A 26,962-nucleotide genomic window follows, 5' to 3' on the forward strand; every position below is an offset into this window, starting at 1 on the left:
TTGGTCTTGCTGTTCTCCCCTCCCATCACTGCGCACGCAAGGCAGTATGTGGCCTGCAGGTTCCATGTCAAAGTACTCTTGCAGTCCACTTGGTATGAAACGTTGGACCACCCTGCTCCAGATGCTGCTGAACTACAACTCCCATCATCCTTGTTCCATACTGGCAGGGGCTGATGGGAGTCCAAGAACATCCGCAGAGCCACAGCTTCCCAATCCCTGTCCACTGTTCGACTCACCTTCCAAACGTCACGTTCAAGTGCTTTTAAGACCAGCGAAGCAGTTCTATACTGCAGTGTCTCTGAGACATAGGAGGAACTGGAGAGCCGAGGGCTTATCAGATCAGGATGGTTGCAGATCTTCTGCAGCTGCATCAGAACATGAAGAACGCTGACAAAATGCCCACTTTTTAGAGCATCTTGGGTTCTGCCAAAGGAAAGAAGCATGTCAACTTGAATCAAATGTTAAGAAAGCCCCATGAAACATCCTTCATCGCTTGAACCAGTGTTTTATGGCTGTGGTGCAGATTCTCAAACGTTAATTTATTACACAGTACTTGTATCCCACTTTTCTTTGGAAAGCTCAAAGAAGCTTACATGAGACACGAGTCAGCCTCCCATCAATACACTAATCAGATCCACAGCAGCTTAGCTTAAGCAATTCTGCAACAGTGGGCACTCTTCCTAGATCTGTAGTGAAGGCATTTTTAATACAGGTACACATTCCATATTGCAAGTCTCCACACCTGATGAGTGAAGAGATGCAGCCCATTCTACCTCATTCTGAGCATGTGTTGACCAGGACTCACATGATTCAATTATAGTTCTAAAAGCTACGTTAAAATTGTAGCTAGGACTCCTTTCCCCCCTAACCCTTGCTACAATACAGACTAAATTCTGACTTAATATGCCATAATATACATGAGTTATGTGTGCTCTTTGCAGCCAGTCTGTTCCTCCTTTCACACAAGCTAAGCAAACCAGGAAATCACTAGTCAACCATACTTTCCTGTTACATGCAAACCACCTAGGTTTGCTTAAAGGCTTCCCAAATGAGCAAGATTCAGAATCCAATTTTTAAACCATGTTTCTGAATCTGGCTCATTTAGAAGTCCTCAACCACACTTCCTAATTTGAATGCAACATGAAATTATGATTCCTGGTTCATTTTGCAGCTTGCACAGGAAGAGGAATAAAGCAGCAACAAGGCTTTCTGTGCAGGTGCTTACAACTAAACTACATCCTATTATTTGAAGGTGGCTAAAGAGTTGGTTAGCACATTAAACGCAATCATTTCTGCATTGTGAACTGCATAACCGACATGTTCAACAAATTGCATATCTCATACCCCGGCTGCAGAATGACATCTTCATACATCAGTTTTTGTCTGTTTGAAAGCCGACACTTAAGCACGTGCTCATATTTTTTGGTTAACTGCTTTTCAACATCTCTTTTCGATCTTCGCAAAATAAACGGCTGGATCATCTGGGGGCGGGTGAAAATAGAAAAAACAAGTTAACATAAATATTGTCTTCATTAAATTAAACCATATTACTAAAGCGAAGCTGGGAGAGCCATGCATGCGCTCAGACCAAAGTCAGGTCACTCACTCGGTGTAACCTGATGACAAGTTTGTGGCAGTAATCCTGATTCTCCTCATTGGCTGCTTTTACTGGGAAATCCAGGTAAGGTTTGGAGATTCCTGGAATCAGGAAGTGCACCATGGTCCACAATTCCATCAATGTGTTGTGCAGAGGTGTATCAATTAGGAGCAAGCGGTGCTGACTGTGAAAAACAGTTCAAAATGCTATGAAAGGACAGTTATCCCACTGGTGTCCATCTAGCAATTTACTAGAACTAGTAAATAAAATCAAGAGGGGAAAAAACCCCACACAGGTAAAAAGGAAACACATTCAGGCCCCAGTTAAGACCAGGAATTAACAATAAAGTTGTCATGTGATTATCTATGCCTGGCTTAGGTTTCCCTTAGAAATAGCAACTGCAATTGGGTTCCCCAATTAGAACTGACACAACAGCTACTCCAATTTTCTTGACAAAAAATACACCGTCCAGCTGCTACTTGACTGCAAAGGTGCCAACACGCCCCCTCTCCACATGCTGTGGTTCAGATCTATCTCCCTGCAGCTGTTTCAGAACAGACAATCACATGGCAAAGATATAATCTGGCCCTGGCCTTAGATGTTATTTTGAGAACTCAGTATGATGGGAACAAGTCTTCAGCTTATGCTCATCTGCACTCCAACCTCTCATGTAAGACAATATAGTCCTGTGCTATTGAATGCTGTGCTCACCTGTACTTGGGATGTCCCATTTAGCAATTTCACCCCCCCTTTCAACCCACAGATTTCTTCCTAGTCCAAACAAGGATCGCACAGCCACCACGGCCAACTGTCAGGAATAATGGGAACTGAAGTTGTTCACCAATATCTGCAAGACCACAGGCTATCCACCACTGTCCTAGACCAACATAAGGTACTATGAAGTGCAAGGTGCAAGACTTCTACATGTGTCAGACCTGCGGAGACTGAAAAGTGCTTCCCAGTGTTTCTCCGTCATGTTTTTGATCTGTTGCATCTCATCAACAATGAGGTACTTCCATCGCATCTTTGTGAAGGCTTGGTGGCCTTTGAAGAGCTGCTTGTAGGATGTGATGCACACATTGAAGCGGTTGGGTTCCGTCCACTCCTGGAAAAAACGAGGGAGGGAGGGAGGGAGGGAGGGAGGGAGGGAGGGAGGGAGGGAGGGAGATGACTATACTTGTCAAAACTTACAGGCAGAAGACAGAACTTCCCAAGCCTATGGCTTTATTCAAAATAAGGGCATTCATACATGTGGCAGCAGGCAGGCAGGCAAGATGGATGAAGAGCAAGGGGGTGGTGAATATCAGTCTTTTGGCTGCCCCCCCTTTGAGACAACTTGAGGATTTCCCCTGGCCTTTTCTTTCCAGAAATCTCACTGCACTTTAAAGCATACTTGATAAACCACTAAGCATTTAGTACAGTGTTAGAGAGAGTAATGATTTTTTATTTTTACTGTTCCCTTTGGATTCGATTGACAATGTTCACTGGTTTTTATTATTGCATCTTATTGCTCTGTTCTAAGCTGCCTTGAGGATGTTCATTTAAATAATTATCCATCAGCAATACACTTTCTTCCCTCAGGCAGGCCCCTGCTCTTTAGACTCTGCAAAGGGATTGGGAATTCTTGCAGCAGCTCCTTCCCAATGAACTGCAGCTTCTCCAGGCAACAGCAAATAAGCAGGATCTACCTGGCAAAGGGGGCCATTGAGCCCAGGGATAAGAGAACAAGTTTTGCAAACTGATTGCAAACTGATTCCCTAGCTGAAAAGATCCCAGACAGCAAGGCTAGGAAAGACCTTTGCCAGTGCTCTTGAAGAGAGCTACCGCCAAACACAGTAATGAACTGTTAAGTCTTACAGAATAAAGGCACCTTCATATGTTCGTATTGTATTTTCTTGCTAAGGCCCCTGGCGAATGTAAGGAAAGCGAAAAACACCCAGATTCGGTACAAGAAATCATGCCCATCTGGCCTGCCTTCTCAAGAATCTGACTTGAATTCAGACTTGAGAGCAAGGAAGAGAAAAGTCCTGGCTACTTCAAGGGCTAAATAATTTGTTGTTAAATAAGGTTGCAAACCCAAATCAAAGTCCCTGTTGAGGTGTGCAGCTCCATAGATAAAACAGGAACATGGAAAGCTACCTTACACCAAACTGCCTTAGCAATGACAAACCTAGACAGCATCTTAAAAAGCAGAGACATCACCTTGCCAACAAAGCTAAAGCTATGGTTTTCCCAGTAGTGATGTATGGAAGTGAGAGCTGGACCATAAAGAAGGCTGATCGCCAAAGAATTGATGCTTTTGAATTATGGTGTTGAAGGAGACTCTTGAGAGTCCCATGGACTGCAAGAAGATCAAACCTCTCCATTCTTAAGGAAATCAGCCCTGAGTGCTCACTGGAAGGACAGATCCTGAAGCTGAGGCTCCACCTCATGAGAAGAGAAGACTCCCTGGAAAAGACCCTGATGTTGGGAAAGACTGAGGGCACAAGAAGAAGGGAACGACAGAGGACGAGATGGTTGGACAGTGTTCTCAAAGCTACCAGCATGAGTTTAACCAAACTGCGGGAGGCAGTGGAAGACAGGAGTGCCTGGCGTGCTCTGGTCCATGGGGTCACAAAGAGTCGGACAGGACTAAACGACTAAACAACAACAAAATCTAGCTCAATCTTGTCTATACTGACACACAGGGGCTCCCAGGGTTTTCAGACCTTCAGAACCCTCCATGGAGATGCTGTGGACTAAACTCCAGGCCTTCTGTAATTCGCTCTATGCGGGGCTGCCCTTGAAGCTGTCCCAGAAACTCCAGCGGGTACAGAATGCTGCAGCGAGGCTCCTCACGGGGTCTCTGCCATGGAAGCATATTCACCCAGTGCTTTTCAAGCTGCACTGGCTCCCGGTGGAGTACAGGGTCAGATTTAAGGTGCTGCTTTTGACCTTTAAAGCCCTTCACAGCCTAGGACCCTCGTACCTACGGGACCGCCTCTCCTGGTATGCCCCACGACGAGCCTCAAGGTCCATAAATAACAACACCCTAGTGGTCCCAGGCCCTAAGGAAGTTAGATTGGCTTCAACCAGAGCCAGGGCCTTTTCAACTCTGCCTCATGAGACCAGGGCCCTGCAGGATCTGATTTCTTTCCGCAGGGCCTGTAAGACAGAGTTGTTCCGCCTGGCCTTTGGCTTGGAGCCAATTTGATTCCCTCCCTCCCTCTCTTTTTTCTTTTCCTTCTCCTCCTGCGATGAGGCTACATTTTAATATTTTAATGTTCCATTATTTTAATGTTGTATTTCATTTTTGTTTTTAAGTTGTAATCATTCATCTTGTTTTTATTATTGCTTGTAAGCCGCTCTGAGCCCGGCCTTGGCTGGGGAGGGCGGGGTATAAATAAAAAATTATTATTATTATTATTATTATTATTATTATTATTATTATTATTATTATTATTATTCTGTGTGCAATGTACATATTCTACAACTGAACTCCTGACCCTTCCTCTTGATCTAAACTACTACAGGGAATCTCCTGCAAGGAGCCAAATTCACCAATACTTAATTAAGTGCTGCTCTGAGCAACTCTAAGGAAGGTGGTGGGGGGGATATAAAGGCAACCAATTTATTTTCTTATTGCACTTATATCCCACCTTTTTCTCCAAGGATCTCATGGTTCTCCTGCTCCTCATTTAATCCCCACAACAACCATGCAAGGTAGGTTAGGCTGAGAGGTGGTGCTGACCCAAGGTCACCCAGTGAGCTTCACGGCCACACCGTCCGCGGCCACAGATTGGGGAATGTGGACTGTGTCTCACGACAGGGGTCAGAAGAGGCCTTCAGGTCAATGGAAGGCAGTTATCTCTGTGAATTGGCACCATTTGCTACTCAACAGCCCAGGTCAACCTGCCTCATCCCTCTGGTGCATGGGTAGGGAACCTGTCTCAGCCTAAGGGCCACTTTTCCTTCTTTGCAATCCTCTGGAGGCAAATTGCATGTGGCGGGCATGGCCAGAGGCAAATATGGACAACAAATGTGAATTTTTGCCTTTGTACTGCATGCTAGTTTCTACACATACTTACACACCCTTCTGTATCCTCTATCCAGGTAAGCAAGGGGCATTATCAGATTTCAAGGAGACATTTCAGCTAAGCAAAACTACATAGTGATCCAGTTAAGGATTGAGCCCTGGGAAGGAGATCTGACCTGCGGAGATTTCCAAAGGCTAGAGGCCTGAAGGGACACATTTGTCTGCCAGGTCTGATGCTCCCCCACTCCTCCTTTACAGGCAAAAGCCTGGAACCTGGAGTCTGAAATCCAACTGCCAGGGGCCAAAAGAGCCTGAAATGTACATACACTATTCCTAATATATTGCACATATATTTTGGATTTTAATTTTTGTAAGCTACTTGCTTGCTAAGCCCATCTCAGCTGGAAGATGGGGCATAGCTATAGTGAATAAGAAATATAGGTGGAATTTTGCTCAGCTGTCAGATGTTGAATTTTTTTTTTTAATATCTACAGAGTGCTGTACCTGTCTTTTTGTTCGAAGTTCTTGCTGGCTGCCAATGTAGAGCAGGATTTTCAACCCAGGGCACCATCGCTTCAGTTCAAGCTCCCACTTCAGTATATTACAACTCCGAACAACAATGAGATGAGGGCCCCAGTCACCTGGCAAAGGGAAGAGAAGGAGAGGGATGTAGGAGAGCTGTTCACTTCTGAGGAGCCCAACACTGGCATGAAAGCCAGCCCTGGACCATTTCCCATTTCAGTAAATAGTAGCCGCAAAGCAGAGGGCCGGCTTACCCTCATTACACGCCAGATGTGCAAAAAAGGCAATAACTTGCACCGTTTTGCCAAGCCCGGCTTCATCTGCCAAAATGCCATTGAGATTCTTCTTGTACAGCTTGGCAAGCCAGTCCAATCCGATCTTCTGGTACTCTCGAAGGGAGCCGTACAAGAGGGGAGGAGTGTTGTATTTAACCTGCAACAAAATGACACGCAGCCCCACACTTTAAAAACTTCCAAGATTCCTTCACAGGACAACCAGCAGCTTTTTACTAAAGTAGTAAAGTTTATTTCTAAAGATCTAGACAAGTTTTCCCCTTCTCAAACAGAATTAGTAGTAGTATACCGCCCTTCATCCTCAGATCTCAGAGCAGTTCACAAAGAACTTGTCTTGGATGCCGGTGGATATTTGTTTTTTCAAATATGGGGCAATTCTGTTTAGCCTACCGCCACTTTCTATCTAGCAGCATTACCCCCACCATTGCAGAATTCTTTCATAATACAAATGTTAAAGGAATTCCAGGGGCACTCAAATGGTCAATTGAACAAAAATGACACCTTCATATCAATTCTTAGGCTTCCACGGAGGAAACAGTTTTGTAAGATTGCTGAGCATTCAAACTAAAGATCACTTTTACACTTGTACAACTATGGATTCGGGGGGGGGGGTTGCAAGAAGAAAGCAGCAGATAGGAGCAGTTAAGACAGCAATCTTGTGCACACTTATCTGGGGGGAATGTGTCGTTAAACATAGAAGGTCTCACTTCTGAGCCAATGAGTTTAGAACTGCACTGCAAGAATGCGGTGGGGACATGTCTACATGCAGTCAACTGTTTGCCACAAATGGAACAGAAAATACTTACCGAAGTTGTGATCCGGGCACTGCCTTTTGGCAAAAGCGCTTCTGCTGCAGCTGCTACCTCTGCGATGTCCCTCCCGTGTTTCTTAGTAGGAACTGCTCTCTCAGTGCCCTTATACTGATCAATGCTAAGGAGAGAATCGATCAGGATAACTTCCTTCTGGACACTCTCCCTTTCAGCTGTGTGGTCTTCCATCTCTGAAAAAACAATACACCAAACAATCAATTTTGCACAGGCAGAATCGGCAGAATAACACCTGACACGTGAAAAAACTAGATATTGCACATACTAGAATCCAAGACACTGAATCCAGGTGAGAATGGGATCATAAACAATAACCCAGTGACCTAGATCAGGAAAGGGTAACCTGTGATGCTCCAGATGTTTTGGAGAGACCAACTTCCATATACAGCTCAACTAGCACAGCCAATAGGCAAGGCTGGTGGAAGTTGGGAGCCCCAAAAGTGGACCACAGGTTATCTACCCCGCCTGGTTTAGATGGCATTCCATCTCAGCATGCAGGCCTTCAGGAGACAGCATGAAGCCCTTTCCACTGTCAGGAAATATAGTGCAGAGCTGGTCTTGGATTCAAATCCATGCTCTTCCACAAGGCTCACTGGGTGGCCTTGAGAAAGTCAGTCTTTCTCAGACTAACTCCCCTCTTACAAGCTGCTGCACTTCTAAACAAAACAATAAAGAGAACAAAATAAAATTTAAACAGCAGGATTGTGAAAGGGCCTTTGGAAAAGGCTGGCACATTCACACACCCCACACTGCCCTACCGCTGAGAAAAAAAGGAAGAAATCATGCTTTGTTAAGTAACGCAGCCTGATCACTTCCTGTGGCGGCCACCAACTAAACAAAAATGCATGGGACAAATGCACACTGTAGGGATCCTGTGCACATGGGAGAAGAAACAATTGAGGAGGACTGGAAAAAATTTAAAGACTATTTGGAAAAATATTATAAGTTGTATGAATGTTAAAAAACGCACCTTTTAGGAAATTCTAGCTTCAGTAATGTTAAATTAAAGAAATGGAAATTAAGGTACAAGAAGTCAGAGATAGAATAATGAAACAACTTTATTGTGTTAAAATGAAAACGTACATGATTTGGGTCATAATATATTTGAAATTGGGTAACATGATAAAATGGAAGATACAATAAGTATTGAAACAAGTTAACAAATTGCAGATGTTATGTATCACAGAGAATGCAGGGTTGGGAGGACGCGGGGAAGTCCAGTAGATTTGGAAAAAAGAACAAGAAAATTTGTAACTTTCTTTTTCTACTTTTATAATATGTGCTTTATTCTTTTTTCTGTATTTCATAAAACTAATAAAAAATATTATTAAAAAAAAAAAAGGGATCCTGTGCACATGAGTACGTCCAATCCCTGTTAACATGCATAACTGAGGAAAGATTGCTAATTGTTTACACATGCTTTGAATTCTCTTCTCTCCTTTGTCTTCCTCCCCTGCAACCTTCCTAACGTTAAAGCGTGGGCAAATACACTGTTGGTGTATTGTAGCAGTTTAAGAACGAATATGCCCTTATAGTTCAAATTTCCAAGGTTGCAACTAGGTGGCCTTAAACAAGACTCTCATACTCAGCTTTAATTCCACCCATCATCTGCGATAAGAGGATTATAATGCTGACAGAGCTGTTGCGTTGATTCCTAGACATTCTAAAGATCTACATCAATATGAAGTATTATTATATTAACCATCCCAAGGACACAGGATGAAGGTAGGCTACTTAAATTTTAAAAATAAATAAAAAATCTGCGGAACTGTGGATGCAAAACATTTTCCCTAAAAAGGTCAGAGCAGCTCAATGGTATTTTGGAATGAAACGCCACCAAAATATACCTTCTTCACTAGTCTCTTCTTCAAGCTTTGGCTGGGGCCAGTGAAAATTCTCGGCAAAGGCACCTTCATACATCTTCACCAAATCATCCAAAGACAGTTCAGCTGAATGAGATTGAAAAAGCAAAGTGTGATGCCATTGCAGTTACTTAGCACCAAAGCAGAGCACGACGAAAACCATTTTAGACAGGACAATGTTATTTTTAAAAGGGTACTTCCTAATTAACATCCACGCAAGGCTTTCATGTTAACATCAACAGAGCACTTTCAAAAAATGTTTCGCAGATGGATGGAGCGATGTCATTTTGGAAGGTATTCGTTTCTAGAGCAGAAAACACAATTTTTTGGTCTGGATTCTCAAGCTTCAATTTAATTAAGATCACAAATGAGATTATATGCCCAGGGTCACCGGAGAGCAGAGTTCCCACAGGCACTGGGAGGGCTGAGAGAGGAAAAAGAGGACTCATTCACAGATGCAGAGTCTGACCAGGGGGAAGGTGGTTCAGCCTCCTTCTGGATTTCTTTTTCTCAGCCACGGGCATTCTGAGTATGTCACACCACTCCTTCCCTATCACCTCTCTTGGAGATTCAACTGGATCTCCATGCTCCTTCCACAGCTGGTCTCATCAGTGCTCAAACCAATATGGAGTAGTATGACCAAGTCTAACCAAAGGAGCATCTATGGATGATGGGAAGCGGAGGGGGAGGGTAGAGAGAAAGACTCCAGATCCTGACTAACCTCCTTTGCTACACACACAATAACTTAGCATTATGTCCAAACCGGAGGTTATGGTTTGTTTCACACAAAACAAACCATAGTGATAAGTCAACGTTTGTTCTTGGTTTGCCAGCCATGGTTTGTTTGGAGCAAAACAAACCAGAATTCTCTGCTACAGATGGAAGACTAAGCCAAGGATTGTGGTTTGTTTCTCCGTGCACTAGCAGGGAGGAATGAAACAACATAAAGATCAGCGTGTTCACAGTAAACCATTCACTATGTGTGAACCAGACCATCATGCATTTCTTGTCTGTGTCATGTTCCAACATATGAATTGGAAAGCGTTTTGAACTCCAAAAGTGTCTAGCCTACCACCTCTCCAAATAAGTCAACAAGAATATCAGTGATGCTAAGGCTGAAAGCAGTATGCAAAGAGAAAGAGATATATTCTCAGGCATATATTCCAGGCATATATTCTCAGTCATTCAGTGGAAATGCTATTCAGAAGTCTTTGGACTCACCTTCTTTTGCCAAAGTGGATAGCTCACTTTGATGATTGACATTGCCTTCTTTAGCTTCCTGCTCTTCGATGGTTTCCTCTTCATCTTCAACTAGAAGACAACACAAATTCAATGTATCAAGTTGATGTAGGAAGCTGCATGTTGCTGGCATAAGATTCAGCTTGTCACCTTTAGCATTACAATATATAGCCTTCCCACCCTGCCCCTGTAAAAAGAACTAAAAATCAAACATAGTGATAAAGATACACCCATTCATAATACATTCACCTAAGTTGCACTGCCATTAATAAGGACCAGCATCTATTGTAGGCACCAACTCCAAGAGCTGGGGTCCCCACGGCACCCCCAGATACGTACACACACTTACCCTTAGCACCAGCTAAAATGCTGATATTCTCTTTAAGTCTTAAACCTTTTAAAGGTTGGAACTTTTTTTATTTTTAAACTTGGGCAACAACTGGACTAGCTGGATAACAAGATGTAGCCAGTGTGGTGTAGTGGTTAAGAGCAGTAGACTCGTAATCTGGGGAACCGGGTTCACTTCCCTGCTCCTCCACATGCAGCTGCTGGGTGATCTTGGGCCAGTCACACTTCTCTGAAGTCTCTCGGCCTCACTCACCTCACAGAGTGTTTGTTGTGGGGGAGGAAGGGAAAGGAGAATGTCAGCCGCTTTGAGACTCCTTTGGGTAGTGATAAAGCGGGATATCAAATCCAAACTCTTCTTCTTCTAAGCTGCCCTGCCTTCTTCCCTTCACGTTTTTAAAAGGAAAGGGAGAGAGTGGGGCAGCTGGAGAGGAATCTGAGCTTTCCACCCTCCTGCTAAAACTCCTGGTAATGCTGCCATTACCCAGTAAGTTTGAGAAATGGAGGGGAAACTAGGATGTGGTGTTTTCCCTGACCTTTTGTTTGCTACTTTTTTCAGAAGGGATGCTTCCTGTTTTTTGTGTATGCCTATTTTTATTTATTTTTATTATGAATGTGGTAAGGTAAAGGTAAAGGGACCCTTGACCATTAGGTCCAGTCGTGACCGACTCTGGGGTTGCGGCGCTCATCTCGCTTTATTGGCCGAGGGAGCTGGCCTATAGCTTCCGGGTCATGTGGCCAGCATGACAACGCCGCTTCCGGCGAACCAGAGCAGCGCATGGAAACGCCATTTACCTTCCAGCCGGAGCGGTACGTATTTATATACTTGCACTTTGACGTGCTTTCGAAGTGCTAGGTTGGCAGGAGCAGGGACCAAGAAATGGGAGCTCACCCCATCGCGGGGATCCAAACCGCCAACCTTCTGATCGGCAAGTCCTAGGCTCTGTGGTTTAACCCACAGCGCCACCCACGTCCCTTATGAATGTGGTAGTAGTGTGTATATTGTTGGTTTGTTTCAGAGAAGCTAGCTGCTGCAAAGGGAGTTGCCTGTGGTTATGTGGGGGAGCACATGTGGTATCTTGCCTGCTGAGGAGTGTCTCTCTGAGCATGACCAGTATTCCTTTAAGTGAAATGGGCACTATGTGGTGCCTATAACAGTTTCTCATTATTTCGTAATGTGCCACCAGGCCCCAAAAAGGGTGAGGACACCTGGATCAAGATTTTCACTCGAGGACCTGTTCCAGGTCTTCGTGCCTTCAAAGATGAGGCAGGCAGCTACCAGAGATGATATGACCTTCTTCATGGTCATATTCTACATACTACTACATCATCATCTAATTAAATTTATACACCACCCTTCAGCCAAAGATCCCAGGGCAGTTTAAAATAGAAAAACACAAAAACCACATACCATAACAACTAACAAAACAATCACACACACACACACACACACACACACACACACACACCGTTTAAAAGGCCATAGATTGTTCCACCTATTTGAAGTGGAACGTTTCCGCCTGGCGCCTAAGGAGATGTAATGAAGGTGACAGGCAAGCCTCCTTGGGGAAAGCATTTCACAATGGGGAGCCACCACCAATTCTCTCATGGAGAAGGCACGTGTAGAAGGAACAGATTATAATCGCAGGGTCCAGGTCAGTTCATATGGGCAGAGGTGGTCCTTGAGGTATTGCAGTCCTGAGCCATTTAAGGCTTTAGAGGTCAAAACTGGCACTTTGAGTTGGGCCCAGAAACAAATTGGCAGCCAGCGCAGCAGAGCCAGGATTGGAGTTATATGCTCAAACCGTCTTGCCCCAGTGAGCAAACTAGCCGCTGAATTCTGCACCGCCTGATGTTTCCAAACCAATAATTTGGTGGCATTTAACAGATTTCTGTATTTTTAAGCTGTACTTTTCTCTCCCTTTCTTTCCACTCTAAAAATTCACTAATACCTTTGGGTTTTTGGTGTGGTTTTTCCATTGTGATAGCAATTTAAATTATTCTAAGCCACCCCTGGGAACTGTATGGCTGAAAGGCAGCTATGTGAGTTCCAATCCTTTACAAAGTCAAAATGGCACCATCCATGGACAAGTGGGAGGCCTTGACAGGGTCAGGGAACTCACGAGGTTTGCAGACGTACCAACAAATCTTTAGAAAGAATACCTTGAGGTGACAATCCCCATCCCCTATAAGAGCCCAGTGAGGACTGAGCATGCTCAGTAGCCACATAATGCTGACTGACCTGTGTTTGGTGGTGGGGAACCTAGAGATAAGGGGAATGTAACGGAGCATCGTGAACAAAATCTTTCCACACCTCACCATTTTGTGCAGGCCCCGTCTGTTTTATCAGATTTACAGATAAATGGGTATTATAAGCTAAGATTAAAACAGTGGAGCTGAAAATTACTACAGTGGTACCTCCGTTTACGAACAGTCCTGTTTACAAACTATTCAGTTTACGAACTCCACAAAACCGGAAATAGTCCTCCGGTTTGCAAACTTTACCTCGGTCTACGAACGGAAGCCGAAAGGTGGAAGGGCACCGGCGGCGGGAGGCCTCATTAGGGAAAGCGTGCCTCGGTTTAAGAATGGATTTGGTTTAAGGACAGACTTCAGGAACGGATTAAGTTCGCATACCAAGGTACCATTGTATATTAAGTGACCAACCTTCATCATCTGTCAATGAAGTGCTTGCCTTTCTTTTTCTTCCAGATGTCCATGGCCCCTGAAAATACATATAAATGTTTCCAATAAATTTTAAAAGCAGCAAGGGAATTACTGGTATACATGCCAAACACACAGTAATATCTAGAGGAGACCTCTACTTAACACTTCCTGTTTGAAACAAGGGTCCCTAAGTTTAAAGTCAAAATGCAATTACTTCTTCCTGCTACTTTCATCAAAGGGAAGACAAAAAGTTTCCTACAACCCAGGCATATTTCCTGGTATTTGTAAGATCCAAGCCTCATCCATAAAGTGGGCCAACTTTATGTCATGACTGACAGCTGGAAAACTAAGAGAGTCATTGACAGAGCTCATGCTGCTTGCTACATTTCACTATTCCAAATAAAACGTTGTGAGGATCTTAACCAAGCTATTGAAACACATTGCTTCTATGGGTCAAGAGGACAGGAAAAAGATACATTTCTATATGGGCCTCTCTCTATAAATCAGGGTTGGAAAACCGCTCACCTACAGGCCTAAGGAGGCCCACCAGGACTCCTGCAAGGTTGTTTCACTGGCCCTACACTTGACACTGTATATGATCAGATGCAGGGCAGGTAAAGGTAGGGTTTTGGTGAGAAGGGTTGTGCGCAGGGCTTCCTCAGCACTGAAGATCAGCTGATTGTCAGCTCTTGGGAAACAAGTGTGCAAAAACTGTGTCACCTGACATCCCATGGGATTTAGTTAGGGGACTCCATGAAATACTTTGTTATTTGCAAAAACCTATAGATAATCTTACCACGTCTGTTTCTTTGTCCATAAGAATATCTTCTAAATGTCTTGCATCTTTACCTGTAAAATTGTTAGGTGTTATGCCTCTTATAAGTCACTAAACACTTCCTGCATTTATTAGCCTAACATTTATATTTCCTAGAAACAAGGGGAAAATAAATACATAAAATCAGAAAGGACCCAATGCTACGTACTCTTGCACAGTAAAGAAGAACAGGTGAATATTTGTTGAGAGACCATAGAGTTCATTGTGAACCTTTCACAGTTCACAATGCAAATACAAGAAATACAAAATATTAAAACAAATACAGTGGTACCTCAGGTTACATATATTTCAGGTTACAGACACTTCAGGATACAAACTCCGCTAATCCAGAAATAGTACCGCGGGTTAAAAACTTTGCTTCAGGATGAGAACAGAAATTGCGTGGCGGCGACGGCGCAGCAGCAGCAGCAGGAGGCCCCATTAGCTAAAGTGGTGCTTCAGGTTAAGAACAGTTTCAGGTTAAGAACGGACCTCCAGAACGAATTAAGTACTTAACCTGAGGTACCACTGTATAGAAGAATAAAAAACTGTCTATAACTTGCAATGTAAGGGAAACACTTAGCATTGCCTGTCCTGTAAAGTTTGTATTAAACAAAGATTAGTAGGAACAGCATGGAGAGCGAGCGGAATAGGGTAGTTGTTTAGTTAAGGCATCTCCAAATGCACTGCAGAATGCAAAGGTATTTACACCATTCTCAATATACTACCATAGTTATCAGCGGGCATTCTATCTTTGAGCAACAATACACATCCTGCAATTTATGCAGCGGCCTTGTTTGCAGAAAGCAATCCAAAAGTAGAAATTCTTACCTCTCCTGGAATGTCGTCGCTTTAAATTTAACGCTTTTCTCCTTTTCTCTTGAAATTCAATCTGAAGCTTTATTTCCACAACCTAAAGGTGGGTATGAAATGTGACAGACAGAACAATCAGCTAACATTGAAGATCTTAAAACTATCTTAGTGGAGATAAGGCGGTTGTATCCTACAATTCAGGGCATCCGATTATTACTTTAACTCTTCTATATATACTGCAACCCTCCACACCAGCAATGGAGCAGCTGCCAGCAGCTCAGTCTGCTCCCCGCCCCTTCAGGAGGCAATAAAAAAAAAAAAAACAAGAGATGGAGAAGATTTAAGAGAGCCAAGGTGGTAAAAGAGACTGCCTTACTGCTAATCACTGGAAGCCACTCAAAGAGCCTTCAAATAGGAGGTTAAAATGCTTTAAATGAAGTATTTGATATTTTAAACAAGTAATTAAACATGACATGCAATGCTATGTATACTGCATGTCTACTCAGAAGTTAAGTTTCACTGGGTTCACAACAGGACTTATTTCCACGCAAGGTTTTATTTTGAAGGATCGTGGCATAAGGCTTTAAAAACCAATACCACTTGACTGCTGAGTGGCAAAGGAAAAGGAAAGCACTACCTGCTCAATATTAGACCAGAAATACTCTATTTCTCTCGCGATCGTCGCAGCAATGCGCCTCAGCTTGTTCTGTTCTTCTTTCCTGGCCCTCTCTTCATTAAGTTTCTTTTCTTCATGGTATCGAGCCACAGTCCGGACCATCTAATAAAAATAAAATCACTGGACAATGAGAAAGGATTCTGCTGTATTGCAGTTTAGCCTATTTGTTCATCCATTTCAGTACTGTCTGCTCCAGACTTTCCTAACCTGGTGCCCTCCAGATGTTGTTGAGCCACAGCTCTCATCACTCCTGACCATTAGCCACAGTGACTGGGACTGATGGGAGCTCAGAGTGCAACAACATCTGGAGAGCACCAAATTGAGGAAGGCTGGTTTTCTGTGGCTGGCAGTGGCTCTCCAGGGTCCCAAGTAAAAGGTTTCCATACCACCTGCTACCCAATCTATTAAACTGGCAGTGTCATGGACTGAACCCGGGAGCCTTCATGTATACTGGGGTGGGTTATGGGCTCCACTTTTGTGGGACTGAAAAGCAAACTGTCAAGTGCAGGCAGAAACAGGAAATTTCTGAAAAAAGAATTAGACTTTGTCAAACATAAGAGAATGTGGAAAAACCAAAACTAGGTTTTCACTGTTACTTCTGAAATTGAAACAGAAACTCCCTAGCATGGAGGACACTGAGCCCTCCTTGTCACTTAAGCTTTCCCAGCATTAAGAGCGTACTGCAGGCCTTGCTCTTTGTTAACAAAAGCCATTTGAGGGCTTACATGCCATATTAACAACAATCGTATTAACCATTTGTTAGGGGAGACCAGGAATTTCAATATCACAACCAGGAAGGAAAACCTCCATTATACTCAAGCACAGGAGAAATTTTAAGAAAATAAAAAACAGAAAACCTAAATTTGCGAGGCAAAAGAGCCGCCATGCCTATAGTCTGGAAACAGTGCAGTCCCTCAGAACAGAACTTGCCTATTCCTATTCTAGCTGTAGAGGTTGGATCCAATGCTGTCACTTGAGGCTCAGGTGGCCTTGGTGGCACAGAGTGCCTTCCATCAGCTTTAGCTGGTGGCCCAGCTGCACCCCTACTGGGCAGGGATAGCCTAACTTCTGTTCTCTATGCTCTGGTAACCTCTAGGTTAGATTACTGCAACATGTTATGCATGTGGCTGCCTCTGAAGATGGTTTGGAAACCAACGCTGGTGCAAATTTATTATTAATTATTATTATTATTATTATTACTACTACTATTATTACCATTATTATTTTTCCTGATGGGACTTGAGGCAGCTTACAGATAAAAATAAGAACCTCTAAAAACGTAGTAAAAAAAACAATAGTTAAAAAGCAATTAAACACTGATAAAATGAAAACTATATACATACTTTAAAAATCTATGAAAACCATATCAATAATTACGAAAAAGCAGCATGGCACCAGCACTTTCATTAAAAGCAGTCAGTTCCCTAAAGCCTGTTGAAACAAGTAAGTCTTCACCAGCCAGCAGAAGGAAAAGTAAGGAGGGAATCAGTCTATAGCTGCTCTAGGGAGAAAGTTCCTAAGTCTGGAAACAGCTACTGAGAAGGCCAGAGGCCAGGTTGCTCACTTGCACAAGACAGTTTGAGCAAATAACACCAATCCTGACCTGACTGCACTGGCTGCCAATCAGTTTCCGGGCCTAATTCCAAGTGCTGGTTTTGACCTATAAAGCCTTAAAACTGATCGGGACTGCAATACCTCAAGGATCGCATCTCCCCATATGAACCAACCCATACTCTGTGATCATCACCCAAGATCCTTCTTCATGTGCCCACTCCATGAGAAGACATGTGGTGGAGACCCCATTTGTGGAATGCTTTTCCCAGGGAGGCTCGCCTGATGCCTGCATTACATCTCCTTAGGCACCAGGCAAAAAAGTTCCTCTTCAACCAGGCCTTTGGTTGATTAAACAATCTACGGCAGGGGTCGGCAGCCTGAGGCGCATGGGCCACAAGAGGCCCATGGGGGTCGTTTAACCGGCCCATGGACTCCCACTCGGTCGGCTCCCGTGCGCTGCGCTAAACCAGCGTGGAGCAGAGACCACCTTCCGTGATGCTTGCCAGCTTCCCATTGGCTGCAGGAAGCTCCTTCAGTCACTGGGAAGTTGTACACACCTCCTCTGTGCCAGAAGCAGCAACGGAAATAGCATTTGCACATGCACACACTCTGGCCCACCTCAACATCTGCGGGAACGGGAACCAGCCCAAGCCACAAAAACTTGCCGACCCCGATCTATGGCCTTTTAAATGTGTCTGGGGGTGTTATTGTTTTGGTTATAATGTTAAGTAGTTTGTGGTTTTATTTTGAGTTTTTATGTTGTAATGTGCCCTGTGATCTTTAGATGAAGGAAGGTACATAAATTTAATTAACAACTACATTTTGCCAATACAGTACAAATGAAACACAACAATACCTTCTTAGCAGTGGCCATCTTCCACCTCCTTTCTTGAGCAAAGTCTGTTGCCATCCACTGCATTTCTTCCAGGAGATAATCCCACTGAGATTTGGGTCGGGGAGCCTCTTGAAGTTTGGGCAGCCGTCTCAGAGACCACAAACCTTCCTTCCTCAGCTCTGCTATTCGTTGATGGACTTGGTTTTCCTTATTGAAGCAAGCAAGCAATAAAAATGGGTGTTGTTGGAAATAAATTGTGCTTCCAATAGGCCAAAGAAAACATCAACAGCAACAGGTGAAAAGGTAATTCAGCTAGCTGAAGCATTGTCATGTAATATATTTCAGGGGGTGGAGGGGTCACTGAATGGAAACAAGTTGGATTAAAAGGCCCACTTAAATAAAAAGGCACAATGGGCACCTGTCATGAATGACCTTTCTGTTTTGGATTGAACACTTTCAGTAGGTAATGGGTTAAGTAATCCTTCTGCCCAGGAAAAGTAGGGAATATACTGTATTGTTAAGCTTTATGACGTATCAGGTGCAATATATGGAAGAATCAGCTCCTACACAAAATGGATGGCTGAGGTCACCTCAGGAATACATCCACAGGATGGCTCCGTCAGTGTAGACTACTCACGGATAGGACCCCCAGTTCAGATATTCTGTGAGCTGCAATTATTGGCCACCAGAAAAGCTACCTTCAAAGTAAGTAGTTAAGTGGCACCTCCTTATCAGGTTCAAAGAAAATGAATGTGAGAGCTTCAGAGGACCCTCTCAAGACTCCAAGATAACCTATGGACTACATGAGGGTTGTAAATGTGGCTGGATTCCTTTATTTCACGGTACGGAAGAGGGAGATGAAGCCTGCTTGTATAGGCTGCTGGGCTCAAGTCCCCGGTCCAGGCCACCCTGAAGTAGTCTAGGCTTTTTCAGCAGAAGCACCTTATGAAGGCCTTCCAGGTTGTCTCATATATTCCACAGGCTACACCTCCAAAATTGAGGAAAGCCTACTATTCAGTCACCAGGTTGCAGCTAGCTAGGATCTGGGAGCAGTACTGGACCCTAGGAAAGTGGGACTGGGGGAGATGTCACACTCACAGAGATTTCTGAAATCTAAGGCCTCCTCAGTCATTGAGGGGCAACCAGAAACACAGAGTAGCCCTTTCCAGCTTTTTTCCTCTCAGCACTCTGGACAGGCGGAGAGGATGGGAATAAAGACATACAGGAGGCCCCTCAGCCCAGTAGAGTGAAACACATCTATGCTCTCTGCTCAAATGAAAAGGTACCATAGGAAAGTAAGGTGGTTTTGCATTTTCTGGAGATGCAAAAAAATTCAAGAGAGGAGGGCAGAAGCACACTTGAAGTAGCTCTTGAGACAAGGCCCACTTTCCTAGATCCATAGTTTAGAAACTCAAGTAATAAAATTTGTCCTATGAACTGTGCCAATATGGGCAACAAGTTGGCCTCTGTTCAGATGAGAAGGGATTCGGTCTGGATGCTTAGGGTGTTGGGCCTGGGTATTGCTGTCTGTTCACACAGGCCTTGGTTGTTATATTGTCTATCCTCACCAGGACATGGCATTAGTAGAGATAGGGTTTAAAGGCACATAGGCCAAGGTTCATTGCTCTGACTTCCAGTCAGCTTATGCTATGTCTGGATACCTAGAAAGAACACACCTCCCACACGGCAAGATCTAGGCAGTTTATGCCCCATCCCATCAGACTGGCATCTGTGGTGACTTATCAGTTTATCAGGATTGAGATGGGTGCCCTGTGGTTAGCCGCTATCTGAAAGATCAGGAAACCTGTGGAAAGAGAGGCACCTAAAGTAATCTTTCCTGAACTATGTCTAACTGGTATGGTAAAAGAAACCATTGCAACTGTCTGGAATCAAATCACAGCTAGAGGACAAACCCAAGTTCTGCTTTTGATCTGCAATCAGGGATGGTTGTTCTGAGAAACTCAACAACGCTAACAAAGTGTGTTCCTTATTCAATACTGCTAATCATAAGGCAGATGATATTGCAAATATTCTCATGCAGCAGCAAAAGAATCCAGCCATCACCTCAAAGCTTCTCTCTTTTTTAAAAATGAATAATCTGTGTGTATACTGGGAATTCTGGCATCGGATTGTGCAGTGGGTTTTCTTACCAGCTTAACTTGTTCTGCCAGCTTCTCTTGGGAGCTGTCCTGTGCTAGAACTGTTGTATTTTGAGCCGGACTCTGAATCTTTGGTGCTGCTGCTGTCACAGCCAAGCCTGGGGGCTTGGAAGCAACAGGAGAAGTTGCTTTATTTGTCGCTGGCGAAGTTCGACTTGTTTGTGTTGGGTAAGTGGTCTGTGGTGCCACGCTGGAAACAGTTGCTGGTGGGTTGGATGAGGTAGGAGGAAGCACGCTTGCTGGAAGACGCTGGGAATTTTGGACGGTGTCTGCTGAAGGTCGCGCTGGGGTCACTGCCTGTGAAAGGCACACATCCATGTTAAAAAGACCAAGTGAAAGGGGTTCAGCAGTGAGACACTGCTGCCATTTGTAATACAGTATGATACAAAGACACACCAACCAAATATTGGCCTAATTATGCAAACCAGGCTGTTTCAAATAAAATACTACTGTAGCCAGTTACAACAGCACATAGGAAACACCAGCTGTTTTAGCCTGTGAGGTGCCTGGTGCGATGCCTTTGTATTGCGAAGATGAGCAAACAAGCTTGAAGAGCTACAGTTTACCTACAAGTAAAGGCCATGTCACCCAATGTCAGAAACTGAGGGTAGCCTTTGCATTCATCATCCCTAAAAGCAGCACTCATCACATCCATTTTCCTTGTTCTATGGAAGTCAATGGAAGCCACTGAGAACTGAGACATCCTTAATCTTGATTAGCCTCACTCTGGGTGCACAAATATACACATGTAAGTAACACAAATTATTATTAGTAGTAGTAGTATCATCATCATCATCATTTTATTTATACCCCGTGCATCTAGCTGGGTTTCCCCAGCCACCCTGCGCAGTTTCCAGCAGAATATAAAAGATAAAACATCAAATGTCAATTCACCTTAAAGATGTTTGTTCCCATGAATTTATTCATTTATAGCTTTTTAAGTTGCAGTAAGCATGCCAACTGAAACTCTCTGCCAATTCAGGGGTTCAGACTACATGGTTTGGATTCTAACATCTGCAACTGTAACCATAAAACATGAAAAGCAGGGGAGTGTTGGGAGACAATGTCAGTTACACCCCCCCCAATAAATCTCCTCGTTCTAACTTCAGCTTTCACCTGGGGGGGGGGGAGCAAACCACAAGGAATGTTCAAATCTAGATCACCTATGAGCACCTAGATAGGCATTGGTTACGATGTGTAAGAACAAAGTATGCAAGTCGTGTATCCGAAATGAATGCCTGTGCATTCTAGCTGCTTCTCTCCTGATGTGAGCAGTGACTGGAAAATGATCAGCTGCCCACCTTGCATACATTTTTAAGAAGGCAAGCAGCTGACATCACACTTGTGCGCATTTCCACATGTGTGCACCCTGGTATCCTGGTATCACACTTGAATAGAAAATAATTCTGTTAGTGGTACCCCTGTGTTGAAGCCTGTTTGCATGACCGCTTACCCTCCATAAAAAGGAACAAGCTGGTCAGCTGCAAAGCACACATTTGACTGGCCAGTTATGTATTTCTAGACGGGACCTGCCAGCCCCTTACTTTTCCATGTATTCATTCAAGTTATATGAAGCCCTTGGTTCAGGGCAGCAAAAAATGAAATGATAACACATTTGAAACATTTTAAAGCTGTAAAAAAAGTCTAAAAATAACACAATAAAACATCTGATTTTTTAAAATAATCATGTGTCTAACAGGCCTGCTGAAAGAGAATGTTTTTTCAACAGGTGAGTCTAAAGGAATACAGTGATGGTGCCTGCCTGATATCAACAGGCAGGGAGTTGCAAAGTACAGATGCTACCACACCAAAGGAATGACTTCTTGCAAATGCAGAATGGAAACAGTGTGGAGCCTGTAGAAGTGCAGGCTGGAGTTCCTGAGATTGCACGGATAGACAGATAAATAAGATAAATAAACATTTGGGATAGACTTTTCACCAAGGCTACATTTTCACATGCTCCTGCCCAAATACCTGTTGCTGTGCTGGAGCTTGTGCTTGAGATACCTGGGCTGTTATCTGCCCTTGTACAAGTGCTGCTGACGGAACCTGCTGCTGAAGTGGCACTTGAACTTGGCCATGCGGCACGACAGCGGCAACGGATACGCTTTGCGGCTGGGCCTTCACGTGAATCTGAGGTTGCGCCAGAGAGTCTGTGATCGGCGGCTGTGGTGGCTGCGTAAGCTGCAGGGTCGCTGGGAGAGGCGGGAGGGGGACATTGCTTGCCTGCAGCCTCCCAGGCAGCTGAGGCGGAGGAGTGTGGAGACTTGCCGCATTCTGCACAGGAGGCCCTTTGGAGGGGTCATACTGTTGCTGGCTCTGCTTCTGCCCAGTGAGCTGTACCGCTTGAGGGGTGGGAGGCATTCCACCTGAAAGCAAGAAGAAAAATGGAAAGAGCTGAATTACACAAGCCAAGGCTTTTGGACTCCTAGGACACCAGAGCATGTCAAGGAGATAAAAGTTAATTCTTTACAGTGGTACCTCCGATTGCGGACGGGATCCGTTCCGGAGCTCCGGTCGGATCCTGAGGTTTCTGCAACTGGAGGAACCGCTTCTGTGCATGTGGCAAAAATTCAGAAATATACTTCCGGGTTTGCCACTTACGTATCCTGAAGTTTACGTAAGTGGAGGGATACGTAAGCAGAGGTACAATTGTACTTACTTTGACACACTTACAGCATCACTTAAAATAAGATTAGCATTGGTGAACCACAGTAAGAAATTCGGTCAACATCAATCTACCATGCACAAAATCTTATGGTTTTTTCCAACATGAGTCACGTACACACAACACAACACAAACCACCTTATTAAATGGTCACCTACATGTCCTATGGTCTTAAAATGTTGTTGACACGGTTAATGGTAAGCAAAAACAAAACAAAATACGCACAAATGCAAGAACTAATGTGGAATTAAAATGGAAAACGTCTAAAAGAGAACCACCCTTCTTGCAAACTGGAAAACTCCCAAGTGAATGATTCTGCATCAACTCGCGTGGCCATTTTCCAGGCCCACATGCACTACTGGAGCCTACCACTCAGCTCCTTCGAAGGGAACGAGGCATTTCACACCAAATATTAATTTACAAGGGGAAAGCATAGGGCAGAACCAGAGATCTCAGAAAGGCTGTGTTTTGTGAGGTTTCTGCTTCTGGTGCCAACGCCCCCCCTTGCTAAATTAATCTGCGGTTGGCATGTGGCAACACAGTACCTTGTGCTGTTGGCATGAGTTGTTGAAGAGGGACTCCTGAAGTCACACCTGGATGCTGAAAAACCATCCCATGACGGCCCACTTCAATTCGGGGTCTCTTAGACGAATCTGGTGATATTCAAATTCCATTTACGGCAGGGTATAGTGGAAGGGGTTCAGGTTACAGTGTTTTAAAAAGATGCCCCGTGAGTTTTAAATTCGGCTTTCTGTTTATCTACAACTCTACTGTGGAAAAGCACAGCATCAGGGCAGTAGTTGGCTCAAATGCACACCATGCCCATGTGAAATCCAGCTTACTGGCTGTGGGAGGAGCACATGGCACAAGCCAAAACTCCCATCGCAAAGAACAGGCCACATGGTCACACTGAAGCACGCTTTTTAAAAAGTAAGAACTATATTTAAGATGGTCCTGGTGTTAACAGCCGAAAGGGATGATCAAAGTTCCACTGAAAGGAACCATACCTGCTGATGTAAGTGCCTGTTGTCTCTTAAAAGCTTCAATTTCTATGGTATTCACAGTTCCTGTTACTGGAGTCCCTGCATGCGCCTGCTATTATAAAACAAAAACAGAACAGTCAGAATTCAATTAAATCCTCAACTTCTTTGACAGAACCTTATATGCACGAACCCTTCTTTAAATAAGAAAAATGGTACATGAGAAAATCTAGAGAAAAATCTGTCCAAGAGCTGCTGGCCATTTTTTAAAACATGCCTATAATGAAGGAATGTAAAGCAACCCCAATATACTTACCTCTTAGCTTTCAATGATTGTTATTTAAGATGATTTTGAATCCATTTTACAAAGAATTTTTTTTTATATGACACAGTTAATGCTACTGAAAGGGAAATGTACGTGGCTGTCTCTCTCTCTTTCCTAACAAAGCAAAGTTAAGGTAAAAGCTTCTTCCCCCACAGCTGAAAACCTTCATGTGCTTGATCCTGGAATGAAATCATAACCTTTTTTTGCTTCACGTATAGAGACACCATGAATTTGGTGCTTTCAATACTACAACCAATCCCACCAAGATTCTGTGCCCTTCCCGTCACGCCCAGTTCGCAGTTTTCCCCAAAACAGTAGATGCCAATGTATGCAAGAAACAACAATGCTAGGACAGACCAATCCTCAAGATACTGGAGGCAGAAATCTGAAAACAAAGTGGGTACCAGCAAAAGCGATTCAAAAGTGAGCCCCGACCTGGCCACAGTGATCCATGCGACGGTCATCTCCAGGCTTGACTACTGTAATTCGCTCTATGCGGGGCTGCCCTTGAAGCTGTCCCAGAAACTCCAGCGGGTACAGAATGCTGCAGCGAGGCTCCTCACGGGGTCTCTGCCATGGGAGCATATTCACCCAGTGCTTTTCCAGCTGCACTGGCTCCCGGTGGAGTACAGGGTCAGATTTAAGGTGCTGCTTTTGACCTTTAAAGCCCTTCACGGCCTAGGACCCTCGTACCTACGGGACCGCCTCTCCTGGTATGCCCCACGGAGAGCCTCAAGGTCCATAAATAACAACACCCTAGTGGTCCCAGGCCCTAAGGAAGTTAGATTGGCTTCAACCAGAGCCAGGGCCTTTTCAACTCTGGCTCCGGCCTGGTGGAATGCTCTGCCTCATGAGACCAGGGCCCTGCAGGATCTGATTTCTTTCCGCAGGGCCTGTAAGACAGAGTTGTTCCGCCTGGCCTTTGGCTTGGAGCCAATTTGATTCCCTCCCTCTCTTTTTTCCCCCTTTCTTTTCCTTCTCCTCCTGCGATGAGGCTACATTTTAATATCTTAATGTTCCATTATTTTAATGTTGTATTTTATTTTTGTTTTTAAGTTGTAATCATTCATCTTGTTTTTATTATTGCTTGTAAGCCGCTCTGAGCCCGGCCTTGGCTGGGGAGGGCGGGGTATAAATAAAAAATTATTATTATTATTATTATTAATAATAATAATAATCCAATCACCATACAATGGCAAAAAGTCCATCATTATTATAGGCCTGCTGAGTGGAGGGAAGGCTTGTAGTTCCCACTGGCAGGAGAAGAAGCCTCCCCCATTGGTTCCCCCCAACCTGGTGCCCTTCAGATGTTTCAGACTACAATTCCCATCACCCCGAACATGTCTATGTTGGCTGGGGCTGATGGGAGTTGTAGTACAAAACGCTTGGAGGGCAGGAGGTTGGGCAGATATCTGCTCACGTAGTCAGTGTCTCTAGTTCTCTGGAACTGCATAGCCACCACTGTCTTGATGGGAGCAAACAGATCATTAGACTGCTGCCGTCAGAGAGCTCATCTAGATTCCAATGGAAATGTCAATATAGTGTAAAATGTTTAATGGAACATTAAACTAACAGTGCAACACTACACATGTCTACTCAGAGGTAAGTCCCATTGAATTCAAGGGGCTTACTCACAAATGAAGGGATGTGGGACTGTAGCCTCATTCCCAGGTAAGAGTGTCTAAGAATATGATCTAACATTGCTGCAAATTGTGTACATATTACCATTAGCACCAGTACCTAAGCACATTTATTTGGAAGCAAGTCCTACTTTGAATTCTCCTTTGAATGTGTGTGTTGGCATTAGTGTGCTGGCATAACAGCCTAAAGCTGGAGAGTTTCATCAAGGTCTACCAAATGGCTTCAGAATTGTAACTATAACTATAATAGAGGCAGCAATTTTTAAAAATGTACACTTTAGGTAACTATGAAATTTAGCTTTACATAAATTTAGATTTACATATTGAGATATACTTGTAGACATTAGGTTTCTGTTTTGTTTTGTTTACAGAGGAGGTAATACCTGGTGCACATATCAGGTAAGGGTGGGGAAAAAACTCACCCTGTGTAAAGAACTGATACTTGCCATAAAGATATGGTTTAGAACAAAATAATAAAAGAAACTGTAATACCAAATAAAGTGTGGTACACAAAACAAGTTCTTAATATTTGAATATATGCAATTAAAATTTCATTAAAATAATGTCCCACATACTAACTATAGATGACATTTTCTGTACACAATCTTTTGAACTGCCTTTCTGCCTAGGAGGCACCCTAGTCTGTCATAATAGCCTGTTTAAGAAACAAAACAAAAAAGCTAATTTGTCTTTATTAGAATGAGCTGGCCAAAGGCTCAGACTTATGTCTTCCCCGTTTCTCTGCCTGAAACCCAGGAGAGATGCTGCCCATCACTGTAAACAATACTGAGCTAGATGGACCAGTGACATGACTCAGTATAAAGCAGCTTCCTATGTTCCTATGACCAAAACCTTTCAGTTTTGAACTAAGCCACAATTCCATTATTTCTGATCTCAGAGAGCTATGGTTTGCTCTAACTGCGGTTAGTTAACAAACCAAGATACCAAACCACAGCTTGTTTGTGAAGAACAAGCTATAGTTATAGCAGACCACAGGAGGTCCCACAACTGTGCTTAGTTCAAAGCAGAAGCTGTCCTCCGCTCAGGAGAAAGAGAGAGAAAAATAGTATGTGAGTTAGGCTCTCTAACCTTACAATCAATCATGGTTTGCCATTACATCTGAACCAGACC

At 43.8% G+C, this 26,962-nt stretch overlaps 1 protein-coding gene across 50 annotated transcripts in view; it reads right to left on the reverse strand.

Moving 5' to 3' along the window:
- EP400 (E1A binding protein p400) overlaps window positions 1-26,962 on the reverse strand; it is a 74,537-nt gene that overhangs the window by 38,766 nt on the left and 8,809 nt on the right. For 46 of the 50 annotated variants that reach the window (XM_083716680.1, XM_083716689.1, XM_083716687.1 and 43 more), the window contains 18 exons: window positions 23,894-23,981; window positions 23,432-23,539; window positions 22,193-22,587; window positions 20,210-20,515; window positions 18,081-18,266; window positions 15,632-15,772; window positions 15,013-15,094; window positions 14,164-14,216; window positions 13,368-13,425; window positions 10,338-10,427; window positions 9,102-9,203; window positions 7,234-7,427; window positions 6,389-6,566; window positions 6,117-6,253; window positions 2,533-2,702; window positions 1,607-1,781; window positions 1,345-1,481; window positions 237-423 (listed from right to left, as the gene is read on the reverse strand). In XM_083716680.1, the coding sequence (XP_083572806.1) occupies window positions 237-423; window positions 1,345-1,481; window positions 1,607-1,781; window positions 2,533-2,702; window positions 6,117-6,253; window positions 6,389-6,566; window positions 7,234-7,427; window positions 9,102-9,203; window positions 10,338-10,427; window positions 13,368-13,425; window positions 14,164-14,216; window positions 15,013-15,094; window positions 15,632-15,772; window positions 18,081-18,266; window positions 20,210-20,515; window positions 22,193-22,587; window positions 23,432-23,539; window positions 23,894-23,981 (2,787 nt within the window). The remainder of the gene's footprint in view (window positions 1-236; window positions 424-1,344; window positions 1,482-1,606; window positions 1,782-2,532; window positions 2,703-6,116; window positions 6,254-6,388; window positions 6,567-7,233; window positions 7,428-9,101; window positions 9,204-10,337; window positions 10,428-13,367; window positions 13,426-14,163; window positions 14,217-15,012; window positions 15,095-15,631; window positions 15,773-18,080; window positions 18,267-20,209; window positions 20,516-22,192; window positions 22,588-23,431; window positions 23,540-23,893; window positions 23,982-26,962) is intronic. The other 4 variants (XM_083716688.1, XM_083716682.1, XM_083716678.1 and 1 more) reach the window with 1 other exon arrangement.

The sequence above is a fragment of the Podarcis gaigeae genome, assembly GCF_964106915.1.
Source record: "Podarcis gaigeae genome assembly, chromosome: 16".
NCBI lineage: Eukaryota > Metazoa > Chordata > Lepidosauria > Squamata > Lacertidae > Podarcis > Podarcis gaigeae.